This window comes from Pezoporus flaviventris, unplaced genomic scaffold (assembly GCF_033815535.1).
Source record: "Pezoporus flaviventris isolate CSIRO_AGI_PZ_B2104156 unplaced genomic scaffold, CSIRO_AGI_Pfla_v1 ptg000070l, whole genome shotgun sequence".
Taxonomy (NCBI): Eukaryota; Metazoa; Chordata; class Aves; order Psittaciformes; family Psittacidae; genus Pezoporus; species Pezoporus flaviventris.
In genome coordinates, this window is record NW_026892618.1 from 6,713,068 (window position 1) to 6,727,231 (window position 14,164).

General features: G+C 45.2%; 3 protein-coding genes across 8 annotated transcripts in view; all 3 read right to left on the bottom strand.

Annotated features, from left to right (window-relative positions):
• The window catches only part of TULP3 (TUB like protein 3), a 29,845-nt gene extending 21,873 nt beyond the window's left edge, over nt 1-7,972 (bottom strand). For 2 of the 3 annotated variants that reach the window (XM_061472260.1, XM_061472263.1), the window contains exon 1: nt 7,727-7,972. In XM_061472260.1, coding sequence (XP_061328244.1) covers nt 7,727-7,827 — 101 coding nt within the window. In that variant the 5' untranslated portion in view covers nt 7,828-7,972. Of the gene's footprint in view, nt 1-7,373; nt 7,582-7,726 lie in introns of those variants that run through there. The other variant, XM_061472264.1, reaches the window with a different exon arrangement.
• Nucleotides 7,583-14,164, bottom strand: part of NECAP1 (NECAP endocytosis associated 1) — a 149,470-nt gene continuing 142,888 nt past the window's right edge. Inside the window, exon 9 of the transcript XR_009746736.1 lies at nt 7,583-7,595. The gene's annotated coding sequence lies outside the window, so the exon portion shown is untranslated. The remainder of the gene's footprint in view (nt 7,596-14,164) is intronic.
• On the bottom strand, nt 7,855-10,745 carry RHNO1 (RAD9-HUS1-RAD1 interacting nuclear orphan 1). Of its 4 annotated transcripts, none has more exons than XM_061472267.1 (3): nt 10,624-10,745; nt 9,412-9,614; nt 7,855-8,558 (listed from the first exon to the last, which is right to left on the bottom strand). In XM_061472267.1, exons 2-3 carry the CDS (start codon nt 9,574-9,576, stop codon nt 7,887-7,889), a joined length of 837 nt encoding a protein of 278 aa, XP_061328251.1. In that variant the 5' UTR covers nt 9,577-9,614; nt 10,624-10,745; the 3' UTR covers nt 7,855-7,886. The 4 variants fall into 4 exon arrangements, with proteins under 4 accessions (XP_061328251.1, XP_061328253.1, XP_061328252.1 ...); XM_061472269.1 differs by having other exon boundaries at nt 9,412-9,618; nt 10,631-10,732; XM_061472268.1 differs by having other exon boundaries at nt 9,412-9,618; nt 10,596-10,729.

Genomic DNA, 14,164 nt, shown 5'->3' on the forward strand with positions numbered 1-14,164 from the left:
AACCTGGTCTTGAACACTGCCAGGGATGGAGCATTCACAACCTCCCTGGGCAACCCATTCCAGTGCCTCACCACCCTAACAGGAAAGAATTTCCTTCTTAGATCCAATCTAAACTTCCCCTGTTTAAGTTTTAACCCATTACCCCTTGTCCTATCACTACAGTCTCTAATGAAGAGTCCCTCCCCAGCATCCCTATAGGCCCCCTTCAGATACTGGAAGGCTGCTATGAGGTCTCCACGCAGCCTTCTCTTCTCCAGGCTGAACAGCCCCAACTTTCTCAGCCTATCTTCACACAGGAGGTGCTTCAGTCCCCTGATCTTCCTCGTGGCCCTCCTCTGGACTTGTTCCAACAGTTCCACATCCTTTTTATGTTGAGGACATCAGAACTGCACACAATGCTCCAGGTGAGATCTCAGAAGAGCAGAGTAGAGGGGCAGGATCACCTCCTTTGACCTGCTGGTCACGCTCCTTTTGATGCAGCCCAAGATACGGTTGGCCTTCTGGGCTGCAAGCACACACTGCCGGCCCATGTTCATTTTCTCATCAACCAACACCCCCAAGTCCTTCTCTGCAGGGCTACTCTGAATCCCCAACCTGTAGCTGTGCCTGGGGTTGCTCCCACCCAGGTGTAGGACCTTGCACTTGGCATGGTCAAACTTCATGAGGTTGGCATCAGCCCACCTCACAAGCGTGTCAAGGTCCCTCTGGATGGCATTCCTTCCCTCCAGCGTCTCAACAGAACCACACAGCTTGGTGTCATCGGCAAACTTGCTGAGGGTGCACTCAATCCCACTGTCCATGTCAGTGATGAAGATGTTGAACAAGACCGGTCCTAACACCGATCCCTGAGGGACGACACTCGTTACTGGTCTCCAGCTGGACATTGAGCCATTGACCACAACTCTTTGCGTGCGGCCATCCAGCCAGTTCTTTATCCACTGAGTGGTCCATCCATCAAATTGATGTCTCTCCAATTTAGAGACAAGGATGTCGTGTGGGGCAGTGTCGAACGCTTTGCACAAGTCCAGGTAGATGACATCAACTGCTCTACCCCTGTCCATCAGTTCTGTAGCCCCATCATAGAAGGCCACCAAATTGGTCAGGCAGGATTTCCCCTTAGTGAAGCCATGCTGGCTGTCACCAAGCACCTTGTTGTTTTCATGTGCCTTAGTATGCTTTCCAGGAGAACCTGCTCCAAGATTTTGCCAGGCCCAGAGGTGAGACTGACTGGTCTGTAGTTCCCTGGGTCATCCATTTTCCCCTTCTTGAAAATGGGGGTTATATTGTCCTTTTTCCAGTCGTCAGGAACTTCACCTGACTGCCATGATTTTTCAAATATGATGGCCAGCGGCTTCGCAACTTCATTTGCCAGCTCCTTCAGGACCCGCGGATGGATCTCATCAGGACAAGAGTAATAGGAATACTATGCTGAAAAATGGAATTCAAGAAAAAAACAAAACACATGTGCTACAGAAAAAAAAATATTAAAAAACATGAATAGGTTGATAATTATTTTTGTTGGATAAAGCCAAGAAAGCAGTGAATTTGATCCAAGCCTATCCTTGCAGCATCATCTTCTCCAATAGTAAAGTGAAGCCCACCTGAAAGTAACAGGCTGTTCAGGTTAAAACAGTTCAGCAAGAACACACTACATCTGGCCTAAAGGAGTTTCTCTGAAAATTTATCCATTCTGGGGTGACTAATCACATGCCAAATGTAACCAGGTAAATAATGATACCGTCTAGTACTGACTGACTGCAGCCAAGTTAATGCAGAAAAGAGCATTTGTCAGTAAAGGAGATGCAAACTTTTCTTTATGGGACTTGTTCCAGTGATTTTTGTCAGGTAAACTGAAATTGTATAGGCCAGGTGAAACAAACGCTCAGAAGAATCACAGAATGGCTTTGGTTGGAAAGGACCTTAAGATCATCTAGTTCCAAGCCCCCTGCCGTGGACAGAGACATCTCACATTAGACCATGCTGCCTAAGGCTCTGTCCAACCTGGCCTTGAACACTGCCAGGGATGGAGCATTTACCATTTCTTTGGGCAACCTATTCCAGTGCCTCACCACCCTCACAGTAAAAACCTTCTTCCTTATACCTATCCTAAACTTCCCCTGTGTAAGTTTGAACCCATCACCCCTTGTCCTATTCACTACAGTCCCTGATGAAGAGTCCCTCCCCAGCATCCCTATAGGCCCCGTTCAGATACTGGAAGGCTGCTGTGAGGTCTCCACATAGCATTTCTTCTCCAGGCTGAACAGCCCCAACTTTCTCAGCCTGTCTCCATACAGGAGGTGCTCCAGCACCCTGATCATCCTCGTGGCCCTCGTCCAGACTTGCTCCAACAGTTCCATGTCCTTCATGGAATCCCCTCTACCTTCAGTTTCAAAATAGAATCCATGGAAGCATAAAATCCCAGTATAAAATTATCATCTCACAAATGCAATGGGATATACTCTGCACCGTTATATACCTACACAAACACACCTTGAAATAAGAAAAGTTACCATGTCAGGAGATTGTCGGGTGAACTAAACAGGAACCTGCTAGTAATGTAACACAGAGAAATGAAGAGTCTGTTGGAGAAAAGTTGAATTATGGTAAAATAAGGAATAAAGCATATGCTCTCTTATGACACGCCTTTTTCAGAAATGGATAGATGGTACCTTGGTGAACAAGCTGACCACGAGCCAGCACTGCACCCTTACGGCAAGTGACCAACACCACCCTGGGCTGCATTAGGAAAAGTATAGCCAGCAGGTCGAGGGAGGTGACCCCCATCTCTCTGTTCAGCACTGGTGAAACCACACACAAAATCTGTGTTTAGTTCTGGGCAAGAACATACAGACATACTGGAGCAAGCTGATCAAAGGGCCATAAAAAATAAGGGACTGGAGCATCTCTCCTACAAGGAAAAGCTGAGATAGCTGGGATTGTTCTGCATGGGAAAGAGAAGGCTCAAAACTTTTCCTGAGAGAGTGATCAAACACTGGAACAGGTTGCCTAGGGACGCTGTGGAGGCCCCACTTTAGGAAATATTCAGAATCTTACTGGACATCATCCTGTGCAAACTGCTTCAACTGACCCTGCTTTGAGTAGCAGGGTTGGACCAGCTGATCTCAAGAAGCTCCATCCAACCTCCACAATTCTGTGATTCTGTCCATTTGGGTTCTGGAGATCACAAGGTAAATGAAGATAGTTCACAGGCAGCGATAATAAACTAGATGACAGTAAAGAATACAGGCTCTTACAAGAAAAAGCAACAGGAACACAAGTGTCATGAAAACTTTAAATTCTGTTCAATGTTGACTACTGTACTGCTTCAGAGTTCCGTATGCCATTCCAAAACTGACTCACCAAGTACCAAAGATTAGCTCCTCCTACTTGGAACAAGGGAACACAGCTATGAAAATAAAGCAGCACACTCTGGAAAAAAGCTAGTAGATCTTACCTCTGTACTATAAAGAGTACAAACAACAGCCTGTGTCATTCTCTACTATACTATACCAGGAGAACAGAAAGTAGATTCTTGTTTTCCTTAGCCAGAAAAGTCTCAAGTAATTTGTTACAACATACTTAAAGTGAAAGCAGTACTATTTTCCTGAAAGGAAGGCCAAGAAAAGCCAGAAATCCACACAGGCTATTTACTGTTAAAGCCACCATGGATGCTGGAAGGGTGGCAGAGAGGAAGACAACCATAAGAATATGCACAAACTTACCTTTAAGTGTGTAGCCAAACAGGGGGGTTTAAACTGGGTTCTTATTTTAATATTTGCAAAGATACATCTCAACCACATTTATAAAATATCTGCATTTTATCAATATGCCATTTTGGACGGATTTCTTGGTTATAATGTTCAGACTTGAAACGGATGAAGCAAAGAAGATATTAAGCCAATTCTCTTTTATTTAAGAATAAAATTTGCAGAATTATAAAACCTGGAATTTACAAAACAGAGCTTGTTAGTTACAAGGTCACCTGTGGCCAAATAAGAATACCCAAGGCTAACAGAAGAGCTGACAGGCTTTTAAAAGAATATTTAAACTTGTCTGGATTACAAGTACACCTAAAAGCATTAGAAAAGTACTTTGTCTTTTTTTTACCCCTAATTGTAATTATGGTCCATCTATATAAAACAGTCAAGCTCACCAGCCACCAAGACTCCTGATAACTTTCGAAACATGGAAAAGGCTTTTGGCTGGACAGCAATACATAAAATTACTTTTGAACCTTTAATAGTCCACAGGATCATAATCTTTTGAAAACTGAACTACTGGCAACAAGCTCTTTTCCTTCACTAACTTTTGCAGACACTGAGGAAATATCCTGTAGTTGCCGAGTTCCCAAACTGAAAACCACTAACCAATGCATGTCCAGTCACCAAAGAAGCGTACAACTTACATGAGGGACTGCTGTGACTGACACCGAGGTTTGTAGTCTCTATAGATTCAGTCAAGATTTTTGTCCCTTGAAAATGATGGGTTTTTATGTATGACAGCTGCAAGTCAGAAGCTGAATCACATTTGGAAGGCAGCATGTGGGAAACTTTAACTGTTCCTGTATACCGTATTAGTGTGCAAAAAAGTGAAGTTCATCAGTCTACACGATTCTAAAATATCGTCAGAACCAAATTTCCTTCTCGATATTTTAAACTTTACAATGACTTAGAACTACTTTTATCTGAATGATTCTACTGTATTCAACATTATTAATTTCATATAAAGTCTCGAAATGGACTTTCCCAAATGAAGAGAGAAGGTATTGCACTTACCAAAACTATGAAATAGCACTATCTACCCCACATTTTTTAAAGCATTAAGACAGTTATATCATGTGTTATCAATGTTGTAGCCGGTTTTGGTTTAAAGTATAAATTTTATTAAACTGAGTAAGCGATAGCAGATAAAACAGCGCTGGGTGCGCCGGGGAGTCCTCTGCTCCGCCCAAGACGCGCACACGCGGTCCCTGGGAGGCGGTCCTTTATCTTCTCCGGTTCAAGGCCCTAGCCAATCCTGTCGCCCCTCCTTACTCGGATGTTGACATGGCTCTTCCCCATTGGTTCCCTTTGTTGCAGGGGTCTCATTACCGAGAAGTTTCGGGAAGTTTCGAGAAGCTCCCAGAGGCTTCGAGAAGCGTCCACTGCCAGCCTCCTTACCCTCGCAGCCCCCTCCCCTCAAGCGTTGCAACAAGACACCACTTCGAGCCACCCAGACCCCTTTTCTCTCTCACAATCCCGCGCAACAATACAACTGACCTCCCCCCCATTACCTACAGAGTACAACAGTTACAGAGTCAAAAAGGAGTATTGTTTCACATAAGGACAGCCACAGAGAGCCTCCCTCCCCCCAGACTTCTTGATGAACAAACCCCACACATTACATCATGTCTCCCTGAAAGTCAATCAAACTTTAAAATCAACTTGCAATTTCAGTTGCAGCCACCTCAAACAGGAGACAGGTTAACACAATGGCACAGTTTCAAGGGACAGTCTGTTTCAGAGATGGCTGACCTACAGCCAAGACCTCAGCCGTTTCCCCACAATCAAGTATCCCACAGCACATTTACAAAACTATACACATTTAGTGTTGACTTCGTCACGTCATCTTTGTCTATTAGAAGTAAAATACTTTTAGTATCTTTGTCGTGGTTTAAAACCAGTCAGGCAGCTCATTCACTCATACCCTCCCCTTCTTTTCCATATTAAGATAGTATGTATTTTACATATTGCTCAATAGTAAAGGTATTGCAGCTCAGGTGGCATTTTTAGACTTTACAGGTAGTATCTTCATTGCTATGAACAGTCAGTTATTATGCATCACATTTCCTTTATCTGCACAAACCACTGTTTGTACAACTCATAATTATTTTGCCAAGCAAGAGCTTCAATGACTGAATTAATGAGTTATGGATAATTTTACTATTCTCAGAAAAAGAATACCCTTCTTAAGAATACAATTTTTGTCTTTCTTCAACTTACAATAGTGCTGTTGAACATTCTAAGTTCAGAGTCAGACCCCTAAAAATAGGAGGCCTTAAGAAACTATTTAAAAACTTTGTACCTTTATTTAGGTGCATGCTTTCTAATTTTCTTTCTTTAACCACAGAGACCAAGAAACTTAAGGAAATGATTGTTTAAATGGGAGTGAGAGGGAAGCACTACCACATGGAACTGCCATTGGTGTTAAGATCTTTCTGTGAGGCAACCATAAAAGCATGCAAAACAAGCTTCTTAGCATAAAGAAATTGTAATAGTACAATTGTTACAAGTAAAGCAGCATCATTTCCTGTAACTTCAACTTAAACCTCTAATAGCTGTGCAAGGAAATTTATGTGCATCTGGTCTTCAGTTTTTCAACAGGTGTTTCCAGAATAGTATACAAACCTCAGCCTTTAAAGTCTGCATAGTCATCTTCTAATGTTTCACAGCATATTTGGTGGAGCAAAGCAATTACAGGACCCCTTCTAACTCTATTGCCCCTTTTCACTCTCAATTACCAACTGTATGCCATAAGTAAATAGTTTCTTTTCTACACTGTGCTCATTGTAAGTGAACTACTTGAAGTTTGGTTTTCACTCTTTACTTGCTTCTCCTTTCCCTATCCAAACACCAGAGGTACAAAAGGTATTTTTTCTGTATTTTTACAATCATACTGTCAAAATTTTCACTGCCTGCCTATATCCTCACATTTCACTTCAAATAATTTCGGGTTTGAGCTATTTCAGTGCTACAGGCATAATCTCCAAAACACCTTCCCCAAAGCTTACAGTTGCTTTCCCTGCTACATCAGCCAAGTTCCTTTCCCTTTTTTCTCTCTCCTTTTCTCCCAACAGCACACAGAGTACGTCGCTACGTACCCCAAGACCTTCACGAGGAACAAGAGCAGAACAGCAGTGCAAAAACGCATCACAGCAACACCAGAAACAGGCAGATTGGACAGAAACCCACAACGGCAGTTCAGTCTCCACGTAACCACGCAACACACGAAACCGAACGGTTTGGAGCCAAACACCTAAACCCAGCGGGCCTGACACCGCTGCTGCCCGCCGGACGCGGGTGTTGTCAAGGCAACAACCCCCCCTCCCCCAGCCGAGCAACCCGACGCTACCCCACGCGCAGCAGTCAGCAGCGGCGGTGGCAGAACACAGGCCCCGCTGCGGCCGCTCAGCTCGGCACGGGGCGCTTCTCCTGACGCGATGCGAGACAGAGCTGCGCGCAGAGCCGGGCAGCCCCGGCCCTTTTGCTCCCGGAGACACGGCCACCCTGAAACCCTGCCCGTCAGTCGGAAGATGCAATCGGACGGCCCTCACTGAGCTGCGGTGCCGGGCCGCATATAGCTCCGCTGGGCCCCACTCGCACTGCCCTTCTCACCTGTCGCTGGAGCTGCCACGTCGGCCCCTCGCACTCTCCATCCCGAGCCCCACCGTTACTTATGAGGCCCCTGCCACCGCGCCCAACCCCGGCCTCACCGCTACCCTTGGCGACGGAACTCGGTACTGAAGCGCGGCGCCATTGGCCGGAGGCGCAGCACGCGACCTCCCCATTGGCCACGGTGCCCCTCAGCGGGCAGGGACGAGCCCCGCCCCTTCTGTGGTGGTTGGGGCGGGCCCTACCGTGCCCTGCCTACCTGCGGGGCTGGAGTTAACAGCTGCGGCAAGCGGCCACGTACAGCCAAAAACTCTTAAGAGATACCCAGTTCCCTGAGGAAGCACAGCCCAACATACCCCCATCGCGAAGAAGACACCCCCCGCGCTTTTGTGGCATTTCTCAGGAGGATGAGCCAGCCGTAGCACACGGCTTGGCTTAAATCAGCTCCCCTCTCCATCCTTGAAATTAACAGTCTATTCTGACATGGTTTTGCACAGGTTTACTGCTCCTGCCAAGTCAGACGTTGGTCTGTCTCCTTGAGAGCTCGAGGTTCGTCTTCACCAGTACGTCAGCAGCGCTCAGCTTCCCGCTGTCCTGCAGATACTTCATTATAAGAGGCCGCTGCCTCCATGTAACCTTTACTCCATACTCATGCTCAGGAGTATCTGTAACCAGTACTGCTGCTGACTCCAACTCACCCCCCTCACAGGAGTCAATACCAAATGCCAGCTCTTTTTCTGGTTGCCAGGCATGGCTACTACTTTGTGGCAGAGTGCTGCTGCATCTCCAGTTACTTATGGAAGGCACCTGTGCAGTCTCTACATCTGGTGAACTACAGACTTCTGGCTCCACAGGGTGGGGAGCAGGTAACAAGGGTATTTCTCTACAGTTCACCAGACTGTTCACCTGGATGTTGGCTTTTGCTGCTGTCCCTTCTTTGGGCTGCCTGTGCAAGTGTTGTGTGTGCTTCCTCAAGTGATTTGGATGATCTGAGGGGTGGGCTGCACCTTCTTCTGTCCTCTCAAAAGTTAAAGGAGGAAATTTGCAGGCTGTAGCTCTTCGACAAGCTCCTCCTATATGAAGTGAACTGTAGTTGGCATCGTAATTCTGGGGTTTGTGAGGACCACGATGCTTCTTCTGGCATGCTTTCAATGCCACTGATGTAGTTGTTCCAAATTGTGGACACACCTGAAGGGAAAGACATAATAAGAAAAAAAAAAAATCACAGCAGTTTTCTCCATACAAACGAATACCAACCTGATTCTACTCCCCCACTTACCCATCTTTTTTCAGTGTGTTCATTAAGTGAGCAAAGCAAACCAGTTTCTTAACCAAGCTACTAAGCAGGAGATACTGCTGAACTTCAACATCACGTTTGCCAGTCTTCTCTAAAAAGTGTTTGGGATGCAAGTGAGCTATTCTCTGGCAACTTAAGAATTAAAGATTTGGTTTTTTTTTTAAAAAAAACACATTCTAACTGGTGTCTACTCCTGTAACCCCTGCAAGTTGCAAATATAGTTCAGAGCTGGATCCTGTTTCTTTCTGCGTTTCAGCATAACTCTGAATAATCCAGTAAACTACATGCTCAGTCTCCCTGGACAGGTAGAGGTTGAACTGAAATCAATACAAAACAATTTAAAGGATGCCCACTTAGCTCCATCACCTTAGTTATGTTACTGTGACTTTCACAATATTCCCCCAAACATGTTTACTTCAACAGTTAATCTCTGTATCATCCAAAAGCCACTTCTAAAATCGGTTTTCTATAGACAAAGTTTTGTACAAAGTTCAAAATCTATATATTTTTTGAAAGATTCTAGACTCTTACATAAAACCTGAAAATCCCTCTGTTATAGTAATCTTTATTTTACTTGGTATCAACAAAAGAGTCAGCTTCTCTTTCTTGCAATTTGCTTTTTCCTAGAGCATACCAAACTGAGATCTAGTTACAATAATTATACATCCTTTCCAGCATTCCTAAGTTACTGCGTAGTCCCTAAAAACAAAACAAAGCTCGAGGGGAAGGATAATGGATACCAACCCAGGCAGCAGAGGTGTTCTGGTCTACAGGTTTTGTAGGAACACGTCTTGGATTCTCAGCCGAATGTATCGGAGCTTCATAGCAATGGACGGGTCCCTCTCGCGGCCTCTCAAGGAATACCAGCTCTGCTTTTCTGGCCTTGGTACATTTCTTCTTCGGAGGCATCAAAAGATATGGTAAAACCACTTCGAAACCTCATGGTGCTTGCTAATGCAAATTGGAGAAAGAGAAAAGCACACAAGGAGATGCTAAAGTGTTCTCAAATCTGGCAAATAAATGGATTTGAAGAGAAACTTGTTTGATCTAGCTTTTAACAAAAGTAAAATATACATGCAACAGTATGCCATACACATCTCTATGCAGACTTTTTCCGATCAGTACTTTTTGAACCTTCTATTGGATTTCAGATAGATTTAGAAACGCACAGAATAGATAGATGCTCCAGAGCTTCATGAGGCCAAATACTTTGGGGGAGAAACAGATGTGAATGAAACAAGTGTCCCAGCTGCAAAAGGAATTCTGAACTGGCCTTTGGGCCAGACTCAACATTACTGGAAAAGTTAGTTCCTTACAAAAATACATATTTTAACTACCCAAGACAGGCAAACTCACGTAGTCATTTTTCTTCATGAAAATATTTTAGAAGTAATTTGAAAAACATACATCTATGGTAAGGCCTGTCTAAAATACTGAAATAGAGAACCAGCTGTATTTAGAATAGGCTTGGTCACTGAAATTTCAAAGTCACTGAAACCAATGGGAAAGAAGCAAAAGAAAGGAATGAGAGTGTTTGACCTACTGAACCTTCTTTGTCAAGTCAGCTATCAAGAAAATTAAGACAATCTATTCACATTAGCTCAACATCTAGTTTAGTCACAGACAAAAAACAGCTTAGGAGCTGAAAGTCAATGAAACTTCTCCCCCTTTTCCCAATTTATTCCATCAAACTGGTTTGTAATGCCAAGATATTCTGTAGGGGCAAGACAACTAGAAGTCTTTCAGTTTCTAGCGGCTACCTACCTATGCCTATGCATTTGATGTTTCTCTCCTGTGTTACTGTATCTTGTGTTATGTTTAACCTGGTGAATAAGTCTGAACTGCAACTTTAATTTCCCATTCAAAAACAGATTAGCAAATACAAGGAATTCTAATGAGAACATGTTCTGATAAATGCATTCTCTTACCAAATACACAAGGCTGCAGCAGCCTGACTGCTTACCAGACGCACAGCCTCCTCGGGGAGTCCTGCGAGCCGCCCTAGCCAGACACGGCCGTAACACCCGTTAAACGGTGAAACTCCGTGCCCCTTCAGAAGGCCCGCGACCAGCGCCACGGCTAGCTGCCCGCTGGCTTGCCCAGGGGCTGGTGCCAGGCACTCAGCAGCCAGGGCTCCCGGGCCGAGGACAGCGCGGCTTCCAGGCCCGCCCTTGCTGGGCGGCTCTGCCGGCACAGAGCCCGCAGCACCGGCTGAGCGGACCCCTTAAGCAAGAGCGAAGGGGCCTCCCAGCGCACCCGTATCCCCCGCCGCCGCCGCCGATTGGCCCGATCCGCCCCGCCCCTGCCACGTCTCATTGGTCCACGCCGGCACGTGATGCCAACGGGTTGCTGGGCGCCAAATTCAAACCGATGTGTGCTGTGCGAGTGCCAGAGCCCGGAAGCGCCGCTGCCTGGCCGGGGAGGTGGTGAGTCGCGACTTGTGCTGAGCACCTCCTGCCGCCTCCTTCCCTTCCTTTTCCTCTGCCTCTCCGCGGGGGCTGGGCGCAGGGCCGGCAACCCCACGAGAGCCGCACTAACAGAGCAGGGCAGCTGGGAGGTGGTAAGGCCTAGGCCGGGCCCGGGCCCGGGGCGAAGGGGCCCTTGTGTGTGGCAGACGGACTTACCGGTGAGGGCGGCAGGGGGATACGGGTGCGCTGGGAGGCCCCTTCCCCCTTGCTTAAGGGGGATGAAGGAGAAGCTGGGCGGCCTTTAGCACTCCCCTCCCTTATCTACGTTCGGGGCCGTATGTACAGGGGGTTGCTCCCGGGCCTATACCGGTGGTAGCAGCTCGAGGCCTTATTGAGAAATGTCTCGCTCCCGTAGAGAATGCAACCTAAAGGTTATTCTTTTGTCGTTGTCTTACGGAGACCTCTCTTTTGACGGAATTAAGCAGACCGCAAAGGGCCATGTACGTGCCTAAGCGTGTCTCTATTTGGGGACTCTGGCTGCTGGGCAGACCCTGATTACAGGCTTGCCTGCTCCCTGCACAGAGGGCATCAACAGCTCAGCGTTCATCTGTCGAACTTTTTCGTTTGTGTGTATGTAGGTTATCTATACTAAGAATTTTCGTGTTTGTTCGCTGGCACGGTCAAATCTACTAATACAAAAGATCTTTTTTGTTTCTATTCTGCCTGCCAGATATAAATATTGTTTGTATAGTCTTGTTCTGGTATATTTTGCTGCAGGAGTCAGCCTCTTTATTTCTTGAATTGCATGATATTTGTAAGTGGTGTTCTCAGAAGGGACATGCTGCATCTTACCCTGAATGCAGTATCTCTAAATTTTATCTTCCAGGTTTATAATCTGAACCATCTGCTGTCCAAAAGTTTGACATTTAAATTGTATGATGCCCAGTGAAAAAATTATGTGGTTCTTGACAAATCTACAGAAAGAATAATTAAGGCATTTACTTTACATTTATTTTAAAGCACCTAACTTCTGCCGCATTTATTGTGCGCTTTTGTAGTATCTGGGACAGTCTTTGTTTCCCAGGTCTTAAATAATCTGTTAAATTCCCTTTTCATTAAGGTCATGTAATCTGGTTACAGCAATGAAATATAAGAAATGGGATTACTATTTCTATGTTACATCTTCCTAAGTCTTAGTCTCCCTTTCTGTAAAGCACGTATGTGTATTTCCCTCATTAGACATATTCTGTGGCTTCCAACTTTTGATGCAAATTATCTACTCTGCAAATATGTCTCCTGAGATCACTACAAGATGTGGACAAAGGAGGTACAGTCCTGTTTTCCAGGAGCCTTTTCAGTCTTATTAAATGCTCTTTTTTATTATTATTGTTATTATTTTCCTCCCTTGTTGCTAGCTTTGTAGCAATTGCTGAAAACATGCTCTGTGCGAGGTGCTCTGCGTGATTTGCTGCACCTCTCCTAACTGTTGCTGCCCCCTGCACTCATACGTGGTATCTTTTGTTTTGCAGGATTTGTTCTCATCCCTTTCAATGGAGAGTGACTGCAGAAGTCAATGATGAGGACCAGCCCTCGCAGGCCCTTAATTCTCAAAAGACGGAAACTGACCCTTCCGCAGAATGATGTGCCCAGTACCTCAGCAAGAGATGAGAACAGTGGCCAGGATGAAAACACTCCTAAGCAGGAGGTCAGCCAGCAGGACCAGCACAACAGCCAACCCAGAGACAAAATGGACTATGGCCTGCAGAAATTCCCAACAGGAATAAAGATAATTGACCATCCTACCATGCCCAACACACAAGTGGTGGCCATCCCTACAGATGCGGATATCCAGAGCATCATAGAGGCACTGACGGCAAAAGGAAAAGAATGTGGCAACAACGGGCCCAACAAATTCATTCTCATTAGCAGTGGGGGCACATCCCGTTCAGCAGGTCCAACACCAGCACAACATCTCTCATCAGAGAAGAAACCCAGTACAGTACCTAAAGCGGCAGATGGTCAAGAAAGAGAGAGGAATGTTACACAGACACCTGGTCTTGCAGGAGGGACAACGCTCTGGCATTCAAGAATTGATTCTGTGGCTGGACAGGAACAGGAGAGCAACAGTATGTGATCTTAACCCTTTTTTTGGTCCTGTCAGATAGATGAAGAGATGTGAAGTGGGCCAATTAGTGTAGTGCTTGGATCTCAGTATGCAATAACATGAACTCTTTTGCTAATTACCAAATAGCACGGACTTGATTTTAATAATCTACATAGCTATGCATATGCGGTGAAATCTGAAGTATCCTAGTGGATATGTTTTTGATGGAAGAGATAGTAAATAAAAGTGTATAGCAAAGCAAAATTTTAGTGTTGGCAGAAAAAAACTGGCTTGAGGAAGTCAAGCCTAGAAAAAAAGTTTCTTCTAGCAAAAGGGTTATGGCTGTATTCAAGACTAACATAGGGCACCCTAGTCAGTGACAAAACATACGGGCCTAGAGCTGTGAAAAAGAGATGATTCCCATCCTTTAATAATTAAGGCTCTTTCCCCCTGGGCTGTCTCATGAACCTGCTGAGTAAATGTTAGAAGTGGGTTGGATTTTACTTTGAAACACTGATCAGATCAAATTTGGATTTGCAACTTAAAATAGCTATGTAGCTTTTGGGCTGTAGTAAACCTTATCCCACAGTATAGTAACTGTCTGATAGAAACCCAGAGACGGCTGCAGTAGCTGTGCTGCTACAACCAACCTCACCAGAAATGACAAAACTGCTAGTTTTCACTGATGCATTTCCAAAACCTGGAGACATCAAAAGTTCTGGTTTGGGTCTTGTGAGCTAGGGCTTTCAGTTGGAGTTTGTCACTACTTACCTTGGCCTCTGCTCACTATATTCATCCATTAACTAAACATTTGAATTCTTGATGTACTGCATCAATATTGTCCTGGTTTTGTTGAGAGCAATAGACTGATTTGAATGTTTGTTTTTAAGGCTGCAGAAATTGTGCAGGTCATAGAATCATAGAATAGCTAGGGTTGGAAAGGACCTTAAGGTCACCTAGTGCCAAATCCCCTGCCGTGGGCAGG